At 36.9% G+C, this 27,090-nt stretch overlaps 2 protein-coding genes across 4 annotated transcripts; both read right to left on the reverse strand.

The window, feature by feature from the left end:
• Positions 1-17,752, reverse strand: LOC121423257 (BUB3-interacting and GLEBS motif-containing protein ZNF207-like). Of its 3 annotated transcripts, none has more exons than XM_041618584.1 (10): positions 17,684-17,752; positions 10,824-10,950; positions 10,003-10,126; positions 9,219-9,543; positions 8,871-8,900; positions 6,565-6,790; positions 5,338-5,646; positions 4,423-4,651; positions 3,122-3,169; positions 1-1,499 (listed from the first exon to the last, which is right to left on the reverse strand). In XM_041618584.1, exons 1-10 carry the CDS (start codon positions 17,722-17,724, stop codon positions 1,309-1,311), a joined length of 1,650 nt encoding a protein of 549 aa, XP_041474518.1. In that variant the 5' UTR covers positions 17,725-17,752; the 3' UTR covers positions 1-1,308. The 3 variants fall into 3 exon arrangements, with proteins under 3 accessions (XP_041474518.1, XP_041474519.1, XP_041474520.1); XM_041618585.1 differs by lacking the exon at positions 10,824-10,950 and adding an exon at positions 11,188-11,314; XM_041618586.1 differs by lacking the exon at positions 8,871-8,900.
• Positions 17,753-19,377: 1,625 nt separating this feature from the next.
• LOC121423258 (histone H1-gamma, late-like) lies at positions 19,378-23,084 on the reverse strand. The gene is made up of 2 exons (XM_041618588.1): positions 22,872-23,084; positions 19,378-22,004 (listed from the first exon to the last, which is right to left on the reverse strand). The coding sequence occupies exon 2, from the start codon at positions 21,975-21,977 to the stop codon at positions 21,108-21,110; it is 870 nt and encodes a 289-aa protein (XP_041474522.1). The 5' UTR covers positions 21,978-22,004; positions 22,872-23,084; the 3' UTR covers positions 19,378-21,107.
• Between the last annotated feature and the right edge of the window lie 4,006 nt (positions 23,085-27,090).

The following is a 27,090-nucleotide window of genomic DNA, read 5'->3' on the forward strand; positions in this document are numbered from 1 at the left end:
ATTGTGCTTGTCTGATTTTTCTTTATTGATTCAAATCAACATTTTTCTGAGGTGGACTTGACCTTTAAATATCATTAATTTAGACACTGATAATGGACAATCTCAAAATATTTCAAATCATGTACTTACTCATGGTAGAGAGACCTTAGGTGCAGATTACTATTAAAACTAAGTACACAATAGGTAAGTGTTGGTTTAAAAAAAGACCCAGGCATAAGCCTACCTCACCTGCCATTACTTGCATTTGAAATGAATATTTAAGAAACTCTATTACAATAAAATGGAATTTTACTTCATCACACTATAGATTTATAACAAATCCTTTCATTAACTGATTCTTCTTATAAAAAATTCTGAGTGATAATTGCCTTACCAGCCTTACCATTGAATGAACATCGCATAATGCAGACTCAATTGTTGAGTAATAACAAATCAAAGTAAATTCCAACTTAAAATTGAATAGAAATAAACATATTAGGCATTTCATTTTTTTAGCATGATGTATAATGCAAGGTGGATCAGCATACAAACCAATATTGAATCAAAATATTATTCAGATTGAATTCTACCTACTTTACAAACTCTGATGAATTTCAATTTTTGTGTGAGGAGTAAGATATTTGACAAAACTCATTGAAATAGGTAAAGCAATGCTTTTTCGTACACAGCCAAATTCTGACTTCCTGATCTAAAAGATTTTGATAATGAACTTCAGCATCCAAAATTTTTTTGAAGTTCAGTCTTTCAAGGTATTATGTCTTCATGTACATGTATATATGTCATGCCGCAAATGTTGTACAATCAACTTTGGTACAGAGGTTTGGCCAGCAAAGACCTTCTCTTCTACTGAAATGAACCCTTTTAAGAATATTTTAAAGTTTAATACATTATGCATATCTGACAAACCTGAAATCTTGTAGTACCTCATAGTCCGACAAGAGATCTTAGAAATTACATTTCAAACCTGTTTTGCACGAAGCCCATCACAAGCTGATGATGATTCGAATATCAATAATACATAGTTTAGCTCAAACCTGAATTACAGAGATGTTCAACAATGTCTAGTCAGAGTGAATATAGCAGATGAAATCACAGCAGAATCTCTTGGTGTCGATATCATCATCTACCAACCGATTGTCACATGGCGGTTCTGGGTGCACATCAAAAAGAGGACAAATTACGGGCACAGAGAAGTGACGGTTAAATCTGGAATTACAATAACCAAACTATGTACATTTTAAGTCCAACCTTCTCAAGATGGCCTCTGGATTCCCTGGTGGCTCTTCTGACCGTTGATGCATATCCTCCTCAATACATCTGACCGCCTCCTCCTCCTCGACCAGGCATCATATGAGGGGGCATACCGGGGTGCATGTTGGGAGGCATGTTAGGTGGGCGTCCCCCCTGCATGCCTGGTCCACCGTTCATACCCATTCCGGGCATACCTGGATACGGGCCTGACGGCATGAACTGTGGCATGTTTGGAGGCATACCACCACCTGATGGAGTAAGAACAGACCAACATTATGAAATAAATATCAACAGAGATCTCAGAGCAAACGAAACAAGAAGAAAGGACAACAGATATGATTAGGTTTATTTCTGAGAGTTCATGATGTTTTGGTCACAAAAAAGTGCACAAAGAGATTTTTCCAAGTTTAGGAATGTAAAGGCCTTATCTTAACAAGTGGAATGCCTCTGGCCGTCTCACCTGCATCACGCGGTTCAATATAGCAGCAGTGCTGACTTTGAATACTCCTCTAACTCGCACAAGATATTCAGTGATACATGGTTACTCTTATGTCCACTTTTTATGAACTAGACCAATAAACTTACAGAGATATGATGGTTATTCAACAAAAAACACCAACATGGCCAAAGTTCATTGACCTTACATGACCTTTGACCTTGATCATGTGACCTGAAACTCGCACAGGATGTTCAGTGATACTTGATTACTCTTATGTACAAGTTTCATGAATCAGATCCATAAACTTTCAAAGTTATGATGGTAATTCAACAGATACACCCAATTCGGCCAAAGTTCATTGACCTTTGACCTTGGTCATGTGACCTGAAACGCGCACAGGATGTTCAGAGATACTTGATTACTCTAATGTCTGTGTTTAATGTACTAGACCAATAAACTTTCAAAGTTATGATGGTAATTCAAAAGATACCCCCGATTCGGCCAAAGTTCATTGACCCTAAATGACCTTTGACCTTAATCATGAGACCTGAAACTTGCACAAAATGTTCAGTGATGTTTGATTACTATTATGTCCAAGTTTCATGAATCAGATTCATAAACTTTCAAAGTTATGATGGGAATTCAACAGATATCCCCAATTCGGCCAAAGTTCATTGACCCTAAATGACCTTTGACCTTGGTCATGTGACGTGAAACTCATGTTCAGTGATACTTGATTAACCTTATGTCTAAGTTTCATGAACTAGGTCCATATATTTTCTAAGTTATGATGACATTTCAAAAACTTAACCTCAGGTTAAGATTTCGATGTTGATCCCTCCAACATGGTCTAAGTTCATTGACCCTAAATGACCTTTGACCTTGGTCATGTGACCTGAAACTCTAATAGGATGTTCAATAATACTTGATTAACCTTATGGCCAAGTTTTATTAACTAGGTCCATATACTTTCTAAGTTATGACGTCATTTCAAAAACTTAACCTCAGGTTAAGATTTGATGTTGACGCCGCCGTCGCCGGAAAAGCGGCGCCTATAGTCTCACTCTGCTTCGCAGGTGAGACAAAAAGAGCTACAATTGATCCAATCAATTGTAACTCTATGGAAATCCATCAGTGTCATATTTTTTTCCACAGGAACTTTGCAAATTGTCCTTTGTAAACAAAGAGAAGCACAGTGAATTTTTAAGAAAACAATGAATGTATGAATATATATCATCGTTTGAAAATATTTTGAACAAACATGCGTAAAAGATGTTGACGTTGCTGGCCGTCCATAGTTGTGATTGATCGGATTAATTGCAAAACTTTGGAAGACGGGGCCCTGAGGAACATGGGCAAACTAAAAACTGGTTTACAGAAGAGCCTTCAAAATTGATTTCTATTGAAGTTAAATAGTTAATAATAACCTACCCCTTTGGTCCATTTGCATCATTCGCTGTGGAGGCATACCCATTGGGCCTGTAGAAAATATGAAAAAATACAAAAATTACAATATCAAGCTGTAGATCCTATAATATAAACATAAACATTGGCAGTTTGAGAGCAACCCTCAGCATTGTATCATTTTCATCCAAATGTATCTGTTTTTTGAAAGTATGTAACACAGGAATTTACATTTTAGCAACTTTAAAACAGAGACTTTGCATGGTTTAGCAAAAAAAAAAGAAGACAGGGGTCACTAACACAGCAAGCATATAGCAAATACAGGTAAACTTGATAGGTTTACTTTCTGTAAATAGAATATTTATCTAATTCAAGGCATTTTTAGACAATATTATGCAAAATACATGTTATATACAGGTTATAAGCCTTACAAATTTCTGTGGTCCAAAAAGAATTTAACTTGTATGCAGCTCACTTTACATAAAAACTTATAAAAAGGAGAAACATTAAATCATTCATTGATTATTTCATTCTGTAGCAACTGATATCTTCAAGGGATCCCCAGGTCCAGGAACATAAAGCTTAACGATGGTTTATAGGGTTAATTTCAAGGATTGATTAAGTCTTGTTTCGTGTATGATCAATCGCAAAATCAGCCTTATAATCAATCGTTAAAGGTCAAGTCCAGCCCAGAAAAATGTTGATTTGAATAAATAGAGAAAAATCAAACAAGCATTATGCTGAAAATTTCATCAAAATCGGCTGTAAAAAAAGAAAGATATGACATTTTACAGTTTCCACAAACAGTGATATGCACAACTCAGTGCAAGCAAATGTCACTGTCGATGATGTCCCTCAATCACTATTTGTTTTGCTTTTATTGTTTGAATTATACAATATTTCATTTTTTACAGATTTGACAATAAGGACCAACTTGATTGAACCATACATATATATTAAACAATGCCAATTCCACATGTTCAGGGAGGAATTAATCGTTGTTTCATAGGAAAACAGGTGGAAAATGGGAATACTTCACATTTCATATAATAAAATACAAAAGAAATAGTGAGTGATGTCATCACTCTCCTCATTTGCATACTGACAAGGATGTGTATATAACTGTTTTGTGAAATTAAGCAAAACTTTACAAAATGTCATAACTTTCTAATTTATGATTGTTGTATTTTTCTCTTTTAATTCAAATAAACTTTTTGTTGGGGTGGACTTGTCCTTTAAGCTTCATGTTATGGGTCCCTTACAGGAGCAGCTAGACAGAACAAAATCAATGAATAATTATGAGAGGGGTCCCTGGATGCAGTTCTCACCTTGATGACCCATAGGGGGCATTGGAGGCCTCATGGAGGGATGCATTGGCATGCTACCACCCATGCTTGACTGGGGTGGACCCTGGGGTGGTCCTTGGGGTGGCTGCTGGGGTGCAGAAGACGGAGGGGCTATTGACGAGGGGAGCGTAGGGGGTTGTGGCGGGGGTGGCAATGTTGGAACCACAGGTGTGATTTTCTTGTACTTCTCTTCACAAGCTCGCATCTCTTCCTGTATGTTATAACGACAAATATGACCAAGGAGGAAATAGAGAAAGAGAGAGATAAATAAATCATTAGGAAATAACTTTGAGTATGTAACCGAGTACTTGTACAAACAAGACAATTAACGACCCGACACCATCTATAAAATGGCCATCTTATTATTTAATTTGCTCCATCTAACAATTTAAAATGAATGGAGATAGATTGGTGCAAATTCAAGTCCGTATGTGTGCAAAGTATACAATGGTGAAGCCGTCTATCAATGTATACATGCATCTGTAATCCAGGTGAAAATGATATTTTTTGTAAAAGGTCAAATAAACACAAACTCATCTCTCAGATTGTATGTTGAATGGTAGTATGAGAAAGGGCACTATATCAACCATACTTTCAGTTGATCTCCAAAATGTAAAGTTGGATTATACGCTAATGTATCATTCTACACCTCGTAGGAAATAATACCTGAACATAATTCTTTTCACACCAAGTATTGTTTGAGAATGTACCAAAGGTTTCTATGAACACCCTCAATGAAAAACAGGGGTACTGACAGTCTGAAACACATTTCATTTGACCATATATCCTTTTGGTGTAAACAAAATAAAAGCCACAACACAAATATAAACAAACAACTGTAGGACCAACCTTTGTTTCTGGCCAATTTATCAGACTGAGAATCGGTTCTCTACTTACCAATGACCTCTCATCATCAGGATGTATTATATTACTATTTGAACTTGTGTTGATAGTGCTGGCCTTGCTCTTACTGCTGCCTGACCTTGAAGCAGGCGGCTTAGGGTCAGGTGGCTGTGATGATGACGTTGAGGACGATGATGTTGATGGTGGTGCGGATGCAGCAACCGATGATGTAGCTGGTTTTGGCGGGGCAGATGCTGCAGCTGCCGCTGGGAATGTTGGTTTGGAGGGTGCCATGGGAGGAGCTACGATGTCAGGCTTGGAGACAGCACTAGGACCAGGTGAATTCGCTGCTGATGTAGCCGTCTAGAAGGGAGGAAGATGTCACACAGAGTTTATATCAAATGAGGAAGCATTACGAATCTTTCTTCAGAGTATTTCTAAAATTGAAGTGTAAAATGTATGCTTAGTAGCAGATTGATCCAAGCATGATTACACAAACCATAGAGATAAATGCTAAGTTTTTCACAACTGATTTCATATTTTTATCAGCTCCGCAAATCAGTTTTATGACCCTAGATGTAGAGTATCACTTTGCAGATATTCCCGTATTACATCAACTTCCAATAATTGACATTATTAATAAATTAATCAATAAATAAAATCTAAAATAAAAGAATTGGCTCATGACAGATCAACACTTTGATATCAGGGTTCTATTTTATTCACACTGTTAAAACAATCTTAATTCTTACAAACGAACAAGTCATACATTCATATGCAAGATAGATAGGTTAGCGCTTTAACAGTTACCAATGAGCGACTGATCAAAAAGAACAGAGAATCTACCTGGGGGCCATTTCATAAAGCTGTTCTTAAGTTAAGAGTGACTTTAAGTATGACTTGTAAACCCTTCTCATACGCGCTAAACAATCGTCAATTCAATATCATTTATTACAAAAAAGTATCACCAGTTGTTTTTAAAGTTGCTCTTAACTTACGAACAGCTTTATGAAACATCCACCTGAACTTTAATTTGATAACTGCCCTCAACAGCATCACATAAGAGAAATAGATAGATTGATAGAGAGACAGATAGCTAGAGAGATAGTGAGAAAGACAGAGATAGATAGAATTATAGTAAAGTAGATAAGACACATGAAGATACATAGATAGGCAGATAGAGTATATTGGTATATACAGACAGCTAGATATACAGATAGAAGAAAACTAGATAGATACTATTACTAGGCAGTTGTAAAAAAAAAAATGCTGATTGCTTACTGCAGCAGCACTGGGGAAAAGAGGCTTTGCAGCTGGCGGGGCTGGAGGCGGAGGACGAGTTGAAGGTGTGGCTGCAGCCGACGTTGCCTGCATGGGAGGTATTGATGGCATGGCGGTCGATGTAGGCATCCTCGCTGCTGCTGAGACGGGCATGGGGACTTGAGCACCAGGTTGGCCCGCAACCATGGGCATCATGGACTGTGGAGGCATGGGTGGCATCGGCATTCTATGAATAAAAACAAGCCAGAGACAATAGTGTACTAATGATATAAATAACTACATCGAGCACAGGTGTTGGTTAGTAGAACAATAACACCGATTTATCTCGCTACTTTGTTAGAAAATGCAATGCATTGATGCAATGAAATGAAAGGTTAGAATGAGTATCAGCTTGCAGAATGCAGCTAAACCAAAGCCATAGAGTTATCAAGACATGCAACATTCACCACTGTAAAAGCAATCATTGCACAGAAGCAATAAAACCTGTTTCTATTTTGTTTTTTACTGTTCACATAGGGATTGAATTGGTGAGACATATATTTTGTACATGCATGGATTAGACAGCATGGATGATGTGGCTTTAGCAGACTAAAATCACAATGTCTCCCTAAAAATTCAACCAAATTCTTGAGAAAAATCCTCATTCAACAGCATTAAATATCTCAAAGAATTTATCAACGATTGAATAATATAAATGGGAAACTTGCAAATCAAAACATGCAGACTCTTTTGAAACCTTATTTAAAATCTATGAGAAACTTGTTCATCTCAATTCCAACGTGTTCGTCTCAATTCAAATTTTGTTTATATCAATTCATGCACACCATCACCTATGGTGTACATTAACCTTACTTTTATCATCAGGATACATTATCATCAGGTTTACACGTTAACATGTAAATTAGAAGGGAGCAGAATAGTTTTAAAATAACTTTCACATAATACTGACAGGGAAGTTTTTCTGATCATTTCTATTTTAAAACCTTAAAATTTCAGGAGCAGCGCCAGGGTAGTATGACAAAGAAGGCAAGATGACCAGAAAATGACTTTTCTCAATAAAAAATAAGGTAGTACAGATTAAAGCCCAGCGCGCACTATGCAAAACACAATTGCACCAAGATCCGATCGCAACAAATTCACAAAGTAAGTGCCAACCTACAATGCGTTGCAACAGCTACCAGCTTTAATAGTTGAAGTAGGATCGCAGACCCAATCTCAGACATTTGACATGTCAAATCTCTCTGCGAATTTGATAATTTCAGCCAATCACATTTTTCCTAGAAGAATGCATCATGGGCCATTCGCTGTATTGATGCAGCACAGACAACATACGCACAAAAGAGGCACCATGGATATCCATCGCATTGCAGAATTGTTGCAATATGTGCACTGGCATGCGATGCGATTGCACTGAGATGCGTTTGGCAGCTTGTTGCAATCAGATCTTTGTGCAGTAGAGTCACATACATTGTGAATTGCGCTGGGATTAAGACTTGCATTGCCGTTATCTCTTAGACAATCAAGAAAGAGGGATGGGGGAACGACTGCCTCCCTTGGCCCTCCTGTGGTGCTGCTCGGGCTATGATCGAACTTCCCATCATTTTATGACTGTATATGGTCTTAAAGTACTGGGCCCGTATTCCATAAACGAGATAAGCAAGCTTAAGTAAAAAATGTCCGCATTTTGTCTTATTTTCTGTCTAAGACAAAGTTCTTAGCCAAAATGTGTATTCCATTAAGAATTGGCTAAGAATTTTGTCTTAGAATTTGGCTAAGTGTTTTTGCGCGACTAAGACAGATATAGGATGAATGGCTAAGCAACTTTTCTTAAAACAACATGGCTAAGAATTTAGCCCCAACTGACAGTTGTGAGTTGTCCTAAATATTTTAGATTCAAGGCAATTTCCGCCCATGCCTTTTCTTTAACCTGAAACATACATGTATCAAGCTTTGGCCCCAAGATCTCTTCCCTCTCTCACATTTCTGCTATTAGCATAATTTTCTCTCCTTTAGTGAAATTGGCCTTCCGTTTTTTTCTAACACATAAAAAACAGACTTTTTACCGCGGAGCAGCTGTTACGTTCGCGACAAAAGTTGCGTGACGTTGCAATTTTCTCATGACATCATAGAATTTGAGACTTTGGCTTAGCCATATCGTCTGACTCGAAATGTCTTAAAGTTTATAGAATATCATTAGGGAAGATTTCTTAGACAAGCAAGATGCTAAGGCAAATTTCTCAAACTTAAGCAAAAAGCTTATCTTGTTTATGGAATACGGGCCCTGGAATATTGGAATTTGTTATTACCTAGATGGATGCCTTGGAAGCATCGGTGACCTTTCCATGAAAAATGTGACACATAATGGATAATGTTACATTGACATTGTACAGTAATATTAAAACACATTATCCTCATTGTGATTCTCATTTATTTATAACACCAAACAGCTCAAAGAATTAGTCTTAAAATAGAACATACAAATAAATTATTCAAAAATGTTGTAATACTTCAATATCAAAACTGCACAATTATTACGTTAATCTTTAGTATTATTTTGGAATTCAAATGTCAAAATAAAACATTTTAAAGATGAATTTTCAAGTTAGTCAACAATAACACAAAAGGGTTAAATTCTATCAATCCTACAGACTCACCCAGGAAATCTCATTGGCATTCCAGGCGGAACAAAGGGGGGCATCCCCGGTAGAGGGGGGATAGCAGGGAACCCTGCCGGTGGCATCGGAGGCGGGGGCATCTCCGGTATACCAGGTATATTCAACGCTCCCCTGGGTGGCATACCTGGCATACCAGGCATACCGGGCATTCCTGGCATACCTGGCATGGCTGGTATCCCTGCTGGTCCCGAGGCTGGCGTTGTTCCTACCTGGGGCTGGCTACTGGGACCAGGTTTATCACCACTACCACCTGATCCTCCCCCACCCCCTCCACCACCACCTGCTTGCTTGCTGGCTTGTTGTGCTGTGGAAAGAGAGTAGCATAATATACAAATTGTAAAATTATGAAAGAATAGGAGTACGGTAATAATTCCAATCAAGCAAGTCTCACAAGGGTATTCAGATCTCAAATTTGGCAAAATCAATGTTTTTCTTTGCCAAGTGACGTCAAATCCACATAATATGAAAGGCACAAATTACCCAAGAGCTTAAAGATTTTCTCAAGAAATCAGACATCATTGATAGCTGCACCTTATATTTTACCCCCACCCCCATCCCGCCAAAAAAAAATTTAAAAAAAGCCTGAGAAAGTTGCAAAGTAACCTTTTCAAGTACCTTTAGGTTCAATACAAAACACAATTGAAATCCAGGAGCAAAGTTAAGGGAATTCATCTTGCAAAAATAATATATTATTTCTTAAGATTCTATTTCATTTATTTTTTTTAAAAAATTTTACTTTGTTTTCATTTTTTCCCCAGCTCACCTAGTTGTCTTTGGTGTTCTATTAAATCCTTCTCTGGAATACCTTCCATTCCATAGATCTCCACTTCAGTATCTTGTCTGTGAGGTAGTGCATTAGGAACTTTATCTATATTCTCTTTATGAACCTGTAGTGAATGAAAGATGGAAATGTACGGGAGAAAAAGAAACAATTATACTCGGTAACTGGAGTACATCAACTTGGCTTATATCATGCATGACTATCTAGACCGGAACTAGTAAACCACACAGTAAATAAACAGTACTTTTGATCTCATTATGAAGACAATAAAGAAATAATGGATTCCCTTTAGGTTATAAATTTTAAATACATAATTTCATGGACAATGCATGCATATTTAATAGATTTTGAAATATCCCTCTGAAGAAAAAAGTCCAACCTTTTGGTGTTGTTAACAACAGATTGATATTTGTTTCAACTTAATGGTGAGATGGGACTAATCTTTTGATAACTATAATTTCAGCATATTTGGAAAAGTGGATAATGCAAATCTAAAAAAAAGTGATACAAATGAGAAATGGACACAAGTTTTTATCTGCTCCCATTCAATACAGTACCTAATCATTGTAAAGAAGCAATTCATAAATTCATTTTTTTTTCCAAGTGTTAATTTTCCAGGAAAACCAAGGATGGTCAACTGCCTCTGTCAAGAAGTTAAAGACCGAACGATATAGAAATTTCATTGAGGTGTTCAGTTTAAAAAATATCATGCAGGCATCTACAAAAATGTCAATTCATTTTTTAAGAACAGATACATCTGTATAACCACTTTCAAGAATTTCCTGGAAACAGAGGTACCTTACCTGCATGCAATGTATTACTAATCCTGGACCTGTGTATAGCTTCTTGTAACAAATGTGGCACTTAAAATGCTTGGTTTTCTGGTGAAATATTAAGACTTTTTCATCTTCAAAACTCCTGTTACAGTACCTGATAGAAGCAAACTTGGTTAAGGAAGAAAACACCCAATCTAAAAACATTGCAATAAAATACTAACAAATGTAAGGTAAAAGAGGAAATAAGGTTTTTTCCCCTCTACAATATGAACCATACTTTTTACATGATAAAAAAAGATACAAATTTGATGTAACATAATCTACGGGGGGATTGCCAAGGGCTACTACATGGAATTCTAAGAACCTCCCACCTGATACGGCTCCTACCTACCTGCATACAGTGAATGACTAGCCCCGGGCCAGTGTAGAGTTTCTTGTAACATATATTGCATTTAAAATGCTTCGCTTTCTGGTGTTGTATCAGGATTTTTTCTTCATCAAACACTCGGTTGCAGTACCTGACACACATTATTCAGGGTTAAGGAAAACTGGGGACGAGCCGACAACCTTGTTTTTCTACTGTTAAAACTTCCCTCAGTTATCCTTTCAGTACAGACAGTAGATCCCTTGATTGTCTGCATCTCAAAGTTGTATATCCAGCAGGGCCCGTCCGGCAAAGAGTTACATTGATCCAATCAATCATAACTATGGAAATCCATCATGGTCATAATTTTTTTCTACAGGAAATTTACAAAATGTCCTTTGTAAACAAAGGAGAACACCCCAAATTGTCAAGAAATCAATGAATTTATGGATATGCATTCATATCTACAATTTTTTTGAGCAAACATGCATTTCATATGTTGACTTTCCTGGCTTTCCATAGTTGCGATTGATTGGATCAATTGAAAATCTTTGTAAGATGGACCCAAGGACTAAAAACATGGGGATTCATTAATACATTTTGTGCAAGAACAAGTGCCCAGGACAAGGAATAGTTGTGATGATCAAGTATTTTTGGATAGATGCGAGACGAATGAGCTGTTTTCATTTTCCTGTGTACGCATCATTAATGAAAGTTCCATACTTTGATGGGAGCAAGTCAATAGATAGACTAAATCTAAAACTATACAGTCTACACTGAACATTTAGGGGCATATTAAGATACCTGCCTTTATAATCTTTCTCTGTTATCTCGAGGTAACAAGGGAATGAATTCCCTTTTTAAATACTACAAGGTACAGCTATAGTGAGAGGAGGATTACAACGTTTATTGACGGATTGACAGAGTACATTGGCCAATAGACAGATGAGATAGGACACCTGAGAGTTTGATTCATTTTAGTGGAGGTGGATTTATTTAGATCTGAATTGCTTCTTTATTCACCTACATTCGCAATTCTCTTCCTTATTCTTCACTTACAAGAACGTAATTTCTCTTTATAATTTCAATTCTTAGCTTATAATGCTTTTGAAAGATTCTCCCTTTCACTCTCTGCCAGTCAGACACATGTATTGCTCTTTGGCAATTTCAAGTCATGACTTATCGACAGGTGCCCGTAATATGCCGATCAGTTGACTTCATTCAGGAAATGATGCGAGGTACATGTAGAACTGCCTAGTCAGTAGCCCCTTGCAACACAAAATATACATAGAGGTGAAACTCTTTTGTTTTCACCTTCCTGTGACCCAAGGTCATCAAGAACCCAGGTGTACTAATAAACAGTTACACTCCTCAACATAACATATGGATATTCAGTAATGGATGCTTCTGAATGGAGGCTTAAAACATCTGTATTTAGATTCAGGTTCTGTTTTCTCTTTACATACAGGTTGACCGGATTGTATCCCGGTAGATAAACATATAAGTTGTACTTTGTCCATATCTGTTACTCTAGAGTTATGCACCCTAAATATGACATGTGTCGAGATTCAACAGCCGCGAAGGCTGATTAAAAGGTGAAGTACATTTTGCAGCTTGAAAAGAAGAATACTGCACTCTGATTGGTCAAAGAGACCATACACCCACCTAAATTGAAATGGTTTTCATGCTTGGCCCCTCCAAGGTCACACTCACCATGTGGTAATTTCTCCAAATTAAATTACCCCGGCATGTTATTTTGAAACATTATCCAACAAATCAGAACTCTGGATTTCATGCTCCTCAGAAATTTCAGAAATCTTGTCTTGTATCTTAATGTTAATTGTTGGATCCTGACCAATTTCCAAGGTGCCATATCAAGAGTGACATTGTGCAAATGTACAGAGAATGAGCTTTATGATGACATAGACATTATTTGGGCTCAAAATAATTTTTTTTGCACAACAGGAAGAAAATTCTGCTTTGAGACATCTTTATTAGGCCTAAAATACACACTTATTTATCAAAATACTTCATCCCAAATAAATGACCATTACGAAGAATAACTTTTACTCTATGTCATAATGCAATGAATATTTGATTTCACTTGAGGATAAAGTGGTTAAATTCTTTAAGAAATTCTTACAATTCAAAAATTTTTGTAGGGAGGTGAATTCAGCCTCAAGAGGGTTAGAATAATAGCTCAGTAACAATTCCCCTATGGCTACGATGGCTTTACAGCAAGTAAAAACAGTCATTTTATCATTTCATGTATTAGCTACATATAGGTGGTTTAAATAAAAAATAAAATGGCTGTTTCTTACTCATCGTATGGCCGCCATAGGGGGATATGACTGCAGCATAAATCTTGGCTTGCTTATTTGCTCATTAGCATAGCCATAGGGTTCTGCAGTCTGGCTGATAGGATATCACACAGAGTTTGTACCCTTCTCTTTTTTAATTGTTTAATAATCACAACAGTAAATTTTCAGTATATTAATTAGAGGTTCTCTTTTGCAAAAAGACACCCCACACTATGCACATCCCTTACTCTCAACTACAAATTCCACAATTGCACATGCATTCCAGCTTTGATTGGGAAGAGAACAGACCCAACTTTTGCCCTGTGTAATCTTGAAGCAGACACTAAAGAGCATATCCTTACCAAATGCCTATGTACCCTCCAACTAGCAACAATCTCTTGGACAAGACGAAGAATATCCTTTCAAGGATTCCCCCCCCCAGCAACCTCCTTCAATGCCAGTAATCCCTGCCATCCTCTAACTGCCCTGATCCTAAAGGCTACCTTGCACTTTATTATCTTTAAGTTGCAAGTCCTTTTATTGTCCCTTAAATCTATCAATTCACAGTATTATTTTACAAATAATAAAATTCATTACGTGATTATAAATAATTAGTATGATACTGCTAACTATTTATAATCACGTAATGAATTTTATTACTTGTAAAATAATAATTTTTAACTATAAATTGTTCTTCAAAAAACGGCGACGCTAACCGGATGTACGTCATACGTAAGCGGTTCAAGGGACGGCCCTATTTTATTTGCGTTGTGTACATTTGGATCGAGGGATCTACACATCGGTCTGGTGAAAAACCTTTATTTTTTCATATTTTGATTGAATATTTTTTTAAACCTTCTTATGCATTAGGCGTAGGAAGGTTTAGAGAATAATAAAATCACAACCATTTACGTGATTTTTAATAAAAAAGATGGATCCAAGGGAAATCCATCTGTGTTTACATGTCTCTCTTATTCATATATGGGAGGGGATTCAAGACTCCATGATGAAGTATATGTCAATTTTTTTTTAAAAGACATCATCATGGAGTCCTCAAGACTACACTGTGCTGGGGAATTTGGATTCACATCAGAAACCCACAATACATAACAACAAAAACGTTCAGTACAAAAGAAGAGACATTGTTATTGTTGTTCGAAAAAGTATTTTCTATTTTAATTATTCATTAGTCCCATTAATATTATCCCATGGAAGTGTTGCACATGCATGCGCTGTGCCTGTGCCCACTCATTCAATGAACAATCAGGCCTCTACAAAATTTTTTTTCGTCACTTGCCCTGTTGGGCAAGTGATGAAAAAAATTGCTTGCCCGATAGAAAAAACTGCTTGCCCAATTTTTTAAATAATTTTTTCATTATAACGGCATTACTCTTATTTTTATTAAGGTATACAAAATAACAATTGAAAATCATGTCCAGTATAAAAGAACACACATTGAAAAGGATATTTTCAGCAATGTAGGCCTGAGTCTTTACGTTTATTTTAGAGAAAAAAAAAAAATCGAAATTTTATGGGTATTTAAGATTTAAAAAACCCTTCAACAAAAGTTGCTAAAATTTCATATTTTGCATCTTTAAATCCATGAAATGGCTACCTGCATAACATATTTCCTTAGAATTGCTTTCATTTTACTGTAGTTGGAAACTATAAAGAAAGCCAGTGAAAAATGTTCAGCTCTTTATTGACTCGGAAAAATTTATTTTATCATCAAAAGTGGAGTGGCTAAATTTCACATTTTGCATCTTTAAATCCATGAAATGGTCATTTATTTTCCATATTTCCTTGATTTAAAAAAAAAATTAGTTGGAAACCATCAAGTCTTTTCTTCATCATTTTATGATGTTCCACTCGGTCAATAATTATATTTACATGTTTTCACATGCTACTTTTTTTTCTATTTTGAGGAATACCTGTTCACTTATTAATGAATTATTCTTGGGTGTGTGTGCGTGTGTGGGTGTGACTGTGAGTTGAACTTTGATATAAATGAATTCAATATCTAATTTCTACTTCGCCTATTCCAGTACAATAACCTGTACTCGGCCGGCCATGTAATAAAGGCCCACATACCCTAACTTTTCCTGAAGTTCTTTGAAAACGCAGACTTCTACGAAAATTGCATTTCTCTTTGGGGGAGTCTAAATTTGGTGAGAATGTATTCATTAATAACTTAAATATACATGACAATGAAGAAATCATCAAACTTTATTGGAAGTTTTGAATAATATACCCGAAATGTAAACTCTGTCTGAAACAGAAAATCACCATCATTGAGGCCTTTACTGAGCGAATTGTCCCCCAGAGCTCTGGCAGAGAGACAGAGCTCAGACTGGCTAGCTAGTATGCGCACGTGTGTGAGCCTCCCGCCGGCCTTGTAAAATAGATGGAGCTTTGTTTGATGATTTATTGTCTGATATTTACCTCATCCCCTCAAAAAGGGAAACAAATGAATTTTAAGTTATAATTAACAAATACGGCAAGTTATTTTGGATGTTAATAGGCCGTTTTGAAAAGCAAAGCCGAATGACATGACAACTCACCAATGCGAGGTTACTAGACTCTGTGATTTATTTCCTGTGTAATTCCAATTATTTTATCACAGAATTGTGATATCGGAAGGGGGAAAATGTATACCATGTATGGAAATACGTGCTACAGAAAAAATAACGCAATTTCGGAATTTGAAACTGCGCTACTCGCTATTTTTTAAGGCTTATTCATGATTTTGAGTGTGGATTTTGGATGATTTATGGAAAAACGAGGAACGGTACAGAAAAAAAAGACGCAACAACCACTTGCCCGATCGGGCAATTGACTTTGAGAGGTGCTTGCCCGCACGTCATTTTCACTTGCCCTGGGCAAGCGGGTTTGTCGCGCCCTGGAACAAGGTTATGATAAAGTCTTGATCTCAGTTACATCTCCATGTGTGGCAAAATAAGGGTGGCAATGTTTGGCTTATTTTCTTTTTCTATGGGACAAATGCTTGATTTTCTTACACTGTAAGTTTTCTTTACAGCTATTCATTATATAACTTGGCTCTTAAGTAAATTCAATTCTTTAAATTATTTTTTCTGAATTAAAAATAGAGATTGAAAAATGAAAATTTTCTTGCCATATTATTTTCCACCAATAGAGGGCGTACAGAGAAATATGCCCAAAATACAAGTTTTTGAGCACCCTAGTGAATAAAAAATTATTCCAAACTTACTTACGAAAAATAAATTGCAACTGTATGGAAATTAGTAATTTGGGTCACAAAAATGATATTTTAATGATTTTTTAAAGTGTGTGCTATGTACAGCATTGGCATACCATAGTCCTACCTGTAAATTCACCACAGGCAGGATGTTTGCAGTGAACAAGTGCCTGTGCATTGCCTTGGATCATGGACCTATTACGAATGGACATTCAACGAGAGCATTTTATGACCAACACCTGTTTCCAGCTGTCAAAATCGCTGTCTAAGTACCCTTAACTTTCTCTCTACGCGTTTTTTACGACGACCGCCAGGGGTGATTGTTTACACAAGCTCCTTTCGGCCATTGATCGTCACTGATTGATCACTGGCCCTCTTTCGACCAAAGACAGTCATGTTTTTAGCCCTGATTGCCAAAAGGGAACGTCCCTACATTGCAATGCGCAATTCATATCCGGTTTTTCAGTACATGATTTTAGGCTGTCTATAATGTGCGATTGACTATCAAAAGGAATCCCATTAAATTTCATCAATCCTGTGCCTGTGGAATTTTACGCCCAAATGAAAATCAACTTCTGACCGAAGGTAATTGTCCGAAATAGATGCATTTTAATTGAACACAACAGTCAACAGTTTTCCGCACATTTCTCTGTCAAATTTCAACTGCATCTTTGTCGTAAATATACTGGTCTAGGTGGTGTTAATGCATTTTTATGTGCGGTTATTTGCGATGTACGTTAAAAATATGATTGTGCACGCCTGATTTATTGTTTCTGCAATCATTTTCATGGCGCTAACATTCGCTGCTAGCTGCTGTAGTGGGCACCGACACAACACTACGGTCAACGCACGGGGCAACACATCCACACACTCGGAATTAATATTACGCACACCTGCATCATATCAATCATGTCAATCACTAAAATTAATGGAATGAATTCATTTAGGCAAAGTAAATCTATACTGAAACACATATACACGATTCAATGATCTTCATAAAGGATACCAACACCAAGGTCTCATCGGCTTCTTCTTCTTTCTCCCCATTTTCCAAGGATATTTTGACACAGAAAGAGCACGTTATCGACGCCAATCTAGGTTTTCTCGTTCAAAAAATCTCACGCCACAATGTCGCGAATCCCGAGATAATAGCGCCTCGACCTCCAAGCTTAGCTCTAACAACGCGAACGGACCGGGGGAGGTGGTGGGGGGCAAGGGAGGAAAGATCTGAAGGAAAAGCGAAACGGCGATGCACTACCTTCCTCGTGAAAAACGGCGGGGGGGGGGGGGGGGATAAAAAAATGGAAGAAGTAAGCCTGGCGGAATTACACGGCATTGTCGATCCCGGTCCATATGCCCCCACCCCCCCTAAAAGGAAAAAACAAACACAGAAGAAAACAAAGGAATAAGGAAAGGGTCTCTATAGGGAAAAGGAGCTTTGTGGAATAAAGAGGGGGAAAATAGGATGAAGAAAACTAATGGGGGTCGGAAGAGGGAGCATAGAAGGAAAGTTATTTTTTTCTTAATTTGCATAAAGCCCTTTATCATGTTTATCAGACCAAATAAATAGGTAAAGGAAAATGAATGGACATAATAGGCAGATCCAGGTGACAGAAGTTTCTACGGCCCCCTATCGGGGGAGGAAAACAAATGAAAAAAAGCCACAGAATAGGGAGAACTTAAAAATAGGGAAAGCGAAATGATAAAACAGAATTATAAAGAGGAAGAAAAAAAAAGAAAGACAGTGAGGGTCTGGAAAGTGAAACATCGAGAATTGACATAGGCCTCATTGTATAATAAACTATAAAGATTCCGCTTTGCCTAAATTTCTGTTTTAAATTTCAAATCATGTTAGTCGCTTTGTTTAACATTTTGCTTGTCATGTTTCTATGAATACCTCTTTCTTCTCTTATTCTCTCCTCTCTCGTCTTATTCCTCCTCCTCAAGTTCTTTTTCTACTACTCCTGTGCTGTGGTGTACGCAGGAACTTTTAAACCAAAAACCAAGACAAAAGGTCTTCACCACCAATTTTAGGTCGTTTAATTACCACCCAAAAAAAAATTGACAAGCAAAAAAAGTAGTCGACAATTTTTAGGGGGTGGGGGAGGGGGGTGGGTATAAAAAAGGGGGTTTGAACCCCTGTAAAACCCCGGCCCCTGTGTATGCCACTGCCTATAGGCCCTCCTTCCCCTCCTCCTCTTTCTCTTCCTTCTCCGCCCCTCCTCATCTTCCTCTCCTCATTCGATCTCCTATACGTCTATCATTGTTTTATTATGCAGAAGAATGTGAGCATGTAAGGGATCAAGACTCCAGAAATTATTATTTTTTCTTTTTTTTTCATTTTGTTTTGTATTTCATTTCATTTTTTATATAATATGTAAAATGTATAATGATTATGTTTGTTATATGTATATGAAGTTATGAATAATAAAAAATCATTGAAAGAGGAAAAAAGACTCCAGAAATATTTGTTGATAAAAGGAAGAATACACTCTATATTATACATGTTGAGTGAAGACAGGGGAGACACGTGTGTTGATGAGGTGTGACACGGGAGGCTATCTATGACCCTTTTTTCTATCAATAATGATAAAAAAGTTACACGTGTACAGGTGTACCGCCCCTGGTATAGCTCAAAATCACAGGAGCTTCGTAACAGATATTTTCCAATAAAATTGGCATTTAGACAAAAAAAAAACACACAATTACTCAAAGATTTTATTACTGATACATCATACAGACAAAAAGCAACGATCACAATGTTTAAAATTTTTCCAAAGAGGTTTGATAAAAATCTGAACATTACAGTAATTTGACAAGAACACAAGAAACTAGTTGTGAATCACCGGAGCTCTGTTTCACAAAACTTAAATACCAATTGTTTAAATAATGATCAAATTCCCATAGGCCTATTTGCTCTTGGCTAATGAAAACTATCTTTTTTAATGAAAACAGCATCTTGTAACTTGCAGTTGACATGGTTGTTAAATTTTGTGAAACATGGTCGCCCAAAAAAGTCGTTTCCTTTTTAAGTGTACAAGATTAAGTGTACAATTTTGAGTAAATCATGTAAATATTGGTCATTGTAACGATCAATCTTCCACAAAATCAATAGATCTGAAACATTGAAAATATTGTATGATATTATAAAGTATTTTCATGATTTAGGGTAGCTCCAGCTAACAATTCTTTCCTATAGTAAAATTTAAAAAAAAATCGTACTACTTGAAGTGAATTGTAAGCCCAAATTAACTTAAGTCAAAGACTTGGGAGCTTTCATCTTACACTATCGACACCGTTCATATAAATTCTACATTGCGTCCAAGAAAAAAAAGTTGATGATTATTATAATCTTAACACAAATGTAATTAGTGGCCCATTATAGCACAGATTAGAATCACCATTTTCATTTGATGCTAAGATGCAATATCTACATCAGGATATAAAATAATTTGAAGAAAGGATACCAAAGACATTTGTCAGACAGTACTACAAAGAGAAGTCCAATGTCCCAACTAGCCGAGCATAGTTTTTTTTAACCATACCATTGCTATAGTAGGCAATTGATAAAAACGCATGTCTTTCGTAAAATAATTGGAATGAAAACACAAAACAGTGTAATTGCTTTTATCAAAGAGCAGATATGGAATTGTTGAGACAGAACTTTAGATACCGTCTGCCGAATGTATTGTTTGTTTCCTTTCTTAAAATTGTTTTACTCAGTCATTTGAAGCGTGTGTCATAATTAAGTATTACAATAATTTTTATATCATTTATTAATCATATCAGAAAAGATAACATCGACATTTTCGGTTTCGTTTTTTTCCCAGAACACAGAGTGGTATAATAATCTTGAAATTAACGAAATATTTATATATAAACATGTAGCCCATCTTTAAACATGTAGCCCATCTTTTTATTAAACGACTCGCAGTTTGCAACATTAAGTCAAATACTAAAAAAATCTGCTTACTAGAATGTTAAACGACGTCACGACGATCAATGTTATTCAGAATTATCTCTCACTTTTTGAGCGATAAGCAGTATGTTTACTTAAATTATGTTTCTCTCATTCCACATGAAGTTTTCATCGTCCAACTCCTAAGCATCAAACTTTTGAGAAAATACCCTAAAGTGCATTAGAATATACATTAACTTTAAACTGCTGGCATCTACGTCAGGCCTCCTGTGCAAATGCACGGCAGCCTGGACTTAACAAAGAATAAGAGCATCACAATATCAATTAATCATAATCTTTTGCAATAAATTATTGATAAATATTCAAGCTCTGATATAACCAACAAAAAATATTTTAGGTTACTTTCGGGGAGGGGAAGGGGGTGGTCATCAAAATGAATAGTCATGGGCATTCCCAATGAGATTCAAATCATTTCGATATCTTTTTTTTAAGGGGGCGTGGGCTGGACACTTTACTTAACTGTCTTTTTCTTTGTCGGCTTGGCAGCTTTCTTTGTAGGCGTCTTTTCCTTATTTTTAGCAGATGGTTTCTTTGCCTTCCCCTTTCCTGTAGCTGCTGGGGACACTGCTGGTTTAGCTTTTGATTTCTTCGCCAGTGAAGATGCTTTCTTGGCTGGTGACTTCGATACTGGTTTCTTTGCCGGGGACTTGGATGCTGGTTTCTTTGTCTTCTTGAACCTACTCGGAGCTGGAGATTGCGACTTACTTCGTCGATGTATTGCTTTGGATTTACTCACCCTCGGCTTCGGCGTTGCGCTTGCACTCGCTGACCGTGGTCGGTTAGCCGGTTGCTTCTTGGCGGGGTTTTTCCTGTAAGGCGGAGGGGTTCTTCCGCCATCGGGATCACTGCCCTCCGTGTCATCTTCATAATCAAAGATATCATTATCGCTCTTCTTTCGATCTTTCTTACCCGCCGGAGATTTGGGAACCTTCTTTTTCCCGGTCGCTGACGCTTTCTTTTTCTCCGCCTTCTTTTTGACGACTTTCTTGACTGGTTTTGGTGGTTTACCTAGCTTGTATCGCCCTGTCATGGTGCCCATGGATTCATATTTCTTATTAGGTCGGACTATTGCTCCCGAGTCGTCACATCTTTTGAGAGCCATTCGAAGTAGGTTCTTCATTCTGCTCTGATCAATCTCCGGGTATCTCTGTATGATCCATTGCTTAATCGCAATCACGGAAGCACCCTTCTTCTCATCCAGTGCCTTAATAGCCGTCACCACCATTTCGTTGTATTTAGGGTGATGTGACGTTGATTTGCTCGCTTTTGTGGCCATCCCGACGTCGCCATTCGGTATTTCTAGATCGTCATCAGATGACATTTTGAGAAAGGTAAATAGTCACCTCAGCTGATGATAAAAACAAACAAATATTGCGGAATTAAATACCATGAAGTTAATATATCATAAGTAGTTTGTTAATATAGGCAATGATTAGTCTAGAGGCATTAATAGAGTTCATTCATTCACATCTGCGTTTAGTGAATGATTTTTGCTCTCTAAAAAGCATCTCTATATAGGGAAGGTGAATGGAGTGCCATGGAGGGGCATGCGCAAATTACCGATCGCGTGTTGTTAAAATATATGACACTTTTCAAAACGGTGAAAGCAAGGTACAAGACCTAGTGTGATAGAAGTTCAGGCCGATGTACCACTAAAATGGGCGTTTCTGTCGGTTCATAATGTTTAATTGTACAAATTTAATTAATGAAAATTTGCATTTTCGCTCATCTAAATGACCATATTGGCGTGGCGTCCAAATCTATCAAATCCTTCTTCATCATTTTCATGTCATATTTTAATTCTATTTTATGACAGCACTAGGTAAGTAATGCAAATTATTAGCGTTAGTACATAGCCATAGGGAACAAAATAAAATAAAAAATATGAAAATCAAAAGAATGGAAGAGATGAATTGAAAATTAAAACAAATTAGAACCACGAAATTATTTTCTTGCAACGTCCATTTGGAACCACTCACACAAGTGCGAGGTTAGTACTAGTATACGAACGAGCATATTCACATCCATAATCATTAACAAGCTCACACAGTACCCGAGTGAAAATTATGCAGTGTCCAATGTACTGATTTAAAATTGAAATAGATGAACAGATAAACAGACATTCAGATATGTTTTATTTTGTTGCAGAAATAAAAGTACGGAGTTACATTTTCTCAAATGTTATAATATCAGAATAATTATGCTCTCAACTTACTGAAAATTGTGTCCACTTCTCAGAATTCTATATTCTTGATTGAATGATGATGTAAAATTTGTTTATAAACGAAGCCCTTTTCCTGAGCTGATACTCCTTTTCAACAAGCATACAGAATACACAAGACCATTCCTTGTAGAAGCAACGGTGGATCAGCACTACACAACTAGAAAGTAAATGGGTAACCAGCAAAGCGAGACCAATACTATGATCCACCAGGTCCCGTTTGACTGCACCTTTTCCCTGTAGTGACATTCGTTTCAGAACCGAATAAAGCTGTATATAATTTACCTGTCCCTATCTAAAAACTAGGTGTGTGACCCCTTTCGCCAAGGCGCCAATTGTTAGTAAAACGAGAAAGCCTTTATCAGCTACAGATTCCGTGCATTCCAATCTGTTGTTCAGGGCACATCTAGTGATCGTCTGTCCCCCGTCACAATGATGATCACACTTAACAAATTTACATGATAATGAACTTGGTCCAAGGGTGTTACCAGAATATTTCGATAGGGATTGGGTGGGGCAAGACCGCCAAGATCGACACCATATTTTTTTTCAATTCTTATAATGTTGCATGACATATTAATTTCTCCTTTCACTCCTTTCTCCCCTTTAATCGTTTATCCCCTCTTCGTGCCCCCTTTTCACTACTTGTAAAGTATGTACGGGGGGCGCTTGCATCCCTGACCCACCATGCGTTGCCCTGACTCCGCCTCAGAGTTCTCCTTGATTAACATATTTAAGTTTTATGCATACTTACTCAAAAATAAAATTCAAATCAACAAAACGTGCACATTATTAATTCTAAAGTGAACATGGTGAAGCGGAATCTATTGATCGGGGGGGGGGGGGGGAGATGACGATTGAAAAGGAAGATCCCTTACATGACCATCTGTTCACGATTTAAAATCGGTTACACTTCGTAATTCCAACACTCTAAAAACACTGAGTAAAACTTTACCCAATAAGGGTAGAAAAGGAACATGCATGTTTGCTGTGTATTTTTTTACCCCATATTGGACTATTTCAACGCAACATTGCGTTAAATTGACAACATATTGAGTATCTTCTTACCCAACCAACATGCATGTTCCCATTTTACTCAATATTGGGTAAACCTTTTTTAGAGTGAAAGGTTCATAATTCCGAAGGGTCTTTATTCCGAAGGTTCGTAATTCCGAAACACGTAAATTGCCTATACCTCGATGTTCGTTAATCCGAAAACGTAAAAGGGTTCGTTAACCCGAACATTAGTGGCGTTATTCCGATGGTTCGATAATCCGAAAACGAAATAAGGTTCGATGTTCCGAAGGTTCGTTAATCCGAAAACGAAATAAGGTTCGTTGTTCCGCAGGTTCGTAGTCCCCCCCCCCCAAAAAAAAAATGATTCGAAAATTATGGTAAAGATAATGAAAAGGTTAAGAGGAAGTCTGCTGATTAGCAAGAATTTCGACCATCATATTTATCATTTTATGCCATTTTGGTGCAAGCCCCCCTTTTTACCCCAGACAAAAACATTCCGTGTTCGCTCAAGCATGAACGAAACTAAATTATTTTGATGGCATTTGAAGGATAAGACTCAAGAGCACGTATTGACACCAAAATATAGAGATCATAATTTGAAACAAAAATTTTAAAGATTTTTCAAATCTGTCCCGTTTTTTATAAGCACTGTATAGGTTTAAGAAGGATATTTTCATTAAATTTGGATATGTCCTGTCATTTCGCATCTTAATTTTGTTGGAGGGTTTTTCCTCATCCTTTTTTATTATGCTTTTGTTTCTCAGTCAGCTAGTCTCATCTTTAATTAATATTATTCAACTTTCTATAGAACCATGAAAAAAATTCTATATTGTGTTACATGTTACTTTTAATCATTTTGATTTTAGAGGATCTCGTCATATCTACATCCAGTGGAAGAGATGATCAGATGTCATGATCTCGTAACTTGACATGTCTACATATTTTAGGAGAGATGATCAGATGACATGATCATGGATCTTGTCATCTCAATCTGATCATCTACTCCAGAGGATGTAGACATGACGAGATCCAAGATCTTTTCATCTAATCATCTCCCCATAGGATGTAGATAATTGTGATGAGATCCAAGACATTGTCATCTCATCATCTCTCCCACAGGATGTAGACATGACGAGATCAGAGATTGCGCCATCTGGTAATTTTTTAAAGGTATGTAGACATGAAAAGATTATTACCTGCATATCTGGGTGGCACTTTTAAGCTTCCATACCAAATGCAAGTCGTCCTATATCTCTATACCTTGTTCATCATCTCTTAAACATCATCTTGTGTTTATCATTTGCTTAAATCGGATAACAGTATGTGAAATATGATGGGAAATATACATGCGCATACTTACCCACCCTCACACACTTGATCACCCTCACACACCCAACCAACCTCTCACTCAATCGCATCACATCACATACGCACACCCACATACACTCCACCCACACACCCTCACACAGACACAATCTCTACCTCAGGAACAGACTCATACACCTTTCGCATATCAACCAAACACACGTTGCATTGTAACAGAAACGAAGTTCATATCACTGATTGTCACTCTAATTATATACTCATCATCAGTTCTCTATGTTCCAATCTACTATAGATAGCACTATGCATTCCCTTCCTTCCGATTCATTAAAAAAATGAATTCAAATAAAAAAGTATTTAAGTCAAGTCCTCCAAGTGCACACTAGCCAACACCATCGTAAAAATCCTCACTCTTACTCGGAACCACACCACACACCCTCTCACTCGCACACACACACAGACACCCGCACAATATCATCAATTAAGGACAATTATTTTTTCTTAAAGTTATGAATAGCAGTAATTTTGCTTTGGTGAAGGAATTAGAGGTTGCAGAAAAATGAAAGATAGAGAAACAAAATATTACACTACTACGCTTTCCAACAGTAAATTGTTGGTCAACATTCTCCCTACATTATACGTATTGTTCTCAATATGTACAACTATTAACATTTTAACAATGAATAAAAATATCTGTTTTTCGTATCTTTTACATAGATTGTGTTTTTCTTTCTCATGTATTGATATAACAATACATTTGACAACATTATGATCTTAAACTTAATCTAAAGCAGATGAGATTAGCTATCGATCTTCTTTGGGAAGTAAGAAATTCGAGTCAGAAATCATTTTCTATTTAATTCTATGAAAAAAAAAACATTAAAAACCCTCTACAATATCAAACCATTTCCTTGCTGAACCCAAAATAAAAAAAATGAGACCGAATCGGCAAGAAACTATCATGACTAGAGGATCAGGGGCGGATCCAGCTTTCGCCAATAGGGGGGGGGGGGCGAAAAATATTTTCATCAAAATTTTTCTCGATTGGCCGCTATAATCTGATTTTTTTGTTGGTTTTTCAGGGGGTAGTCCTATAAAAAGACTGAAGTTTTAAGTATATGTTAGTTGTTATTGTTATAAACAAGATAAGGTATCTCATGTGGTCTTCATATATAATGCGAGCGCGAAGCGCGAGCTAAAATTCTTTGATATTTTATGTCCTTAGAGCTGAAGATTCTGAGCAGTTTTTATAATCATGAACAAAGATAAGTATCCAAGTAAACAATGCGAGCGCGAAGCGCGAGCCGAAATTTTATTATAGTAACGTGAAAAGGGACTCAATTAGGACTGTTTTTAGTGATTAATGAAGAGGATACAAGTATCACCAATCAAATAATTAGTGCGAGCTCACAATTTTTGATATTCCGACCTGAAAACTGGACAGTCTAAGCGCGTTTTTATTTAAATAAAGAACAAGCTGTGTGTCTCAAACAATTAAATGCGAGAGCGAAGCACGAACTTATTTTTTTGATATACTGACATGATAAAGAGATAAAGGAGCATTTTGACAATTTTTTGGAAGAATTTCCAAAGAGGATAGGTATCTCACAAATCAAACAATGCGAGCGCGCAGCGCGAGCTTGAAATATAAAGTCTATTTTGTAACCCTCTTAAATGGGATTCATTACACAGGCAATGCGAGCCCGAAGCGCGAGCGAATTTTTTTTTATATAAAGTCTATTTTCCAATTCTTCCCCTAACCCTTTTCTTGTTTCCTTTCCGGGTCGGGCCGGCCGTTACGAGGCTGCATGTAAATTACACATCATGGTTATAATACCTCTTTCTTACTTTTCTTTCTGTTTTTCGTAGTTTC

This window comes from Lytechinus variegatus, chromosome 10 (assembly GCF_018143015.1).
Source record: "Lytechinus variegatus isolate NC3 chromosome 10, Lvar_3.0, whole genome shotgun sequence".
NCBI classification, from domain to species: domain Eukaryota; kingdom Metazoa; phylum Echinodermata; class Echinoidea; order Temnopleuroida; family Toxopneustidae; genus Lytechinus; species Lytechinus variegatus.

Bases quoted from the DNA above. Each gene is read 5' to 3' on its own strand.
- LOC121423257 (XM_041618584.1), bottom strand. From the start codon at position 17,724: ATGGGGAGAAAGAAGAAGAAGCCGATGAGACCTTGGTGTTG. The intron at 5,647-6,564 runs GTAAGCAATCAG...CCTCCCTTCTAG, and splicing joins TTTTCCCCAGTGCTGCTGCA to ACGGCTACATCAGCAGCGAA. The intron at 1,500-3,121 runs GTAGGTTATTAT...TTACTCCATCAG, and splicing joins GATGCAAATGGACCAAAGGG to GTGGTGGTATGCCTCCAAAC.
- LOC121423258 (XM_041618588.1), bottom strand. From the start codon at position 21,977: ATGTCATCTGATGACGATCTAGAAATACCGAATGGCGACGTCGGGATG.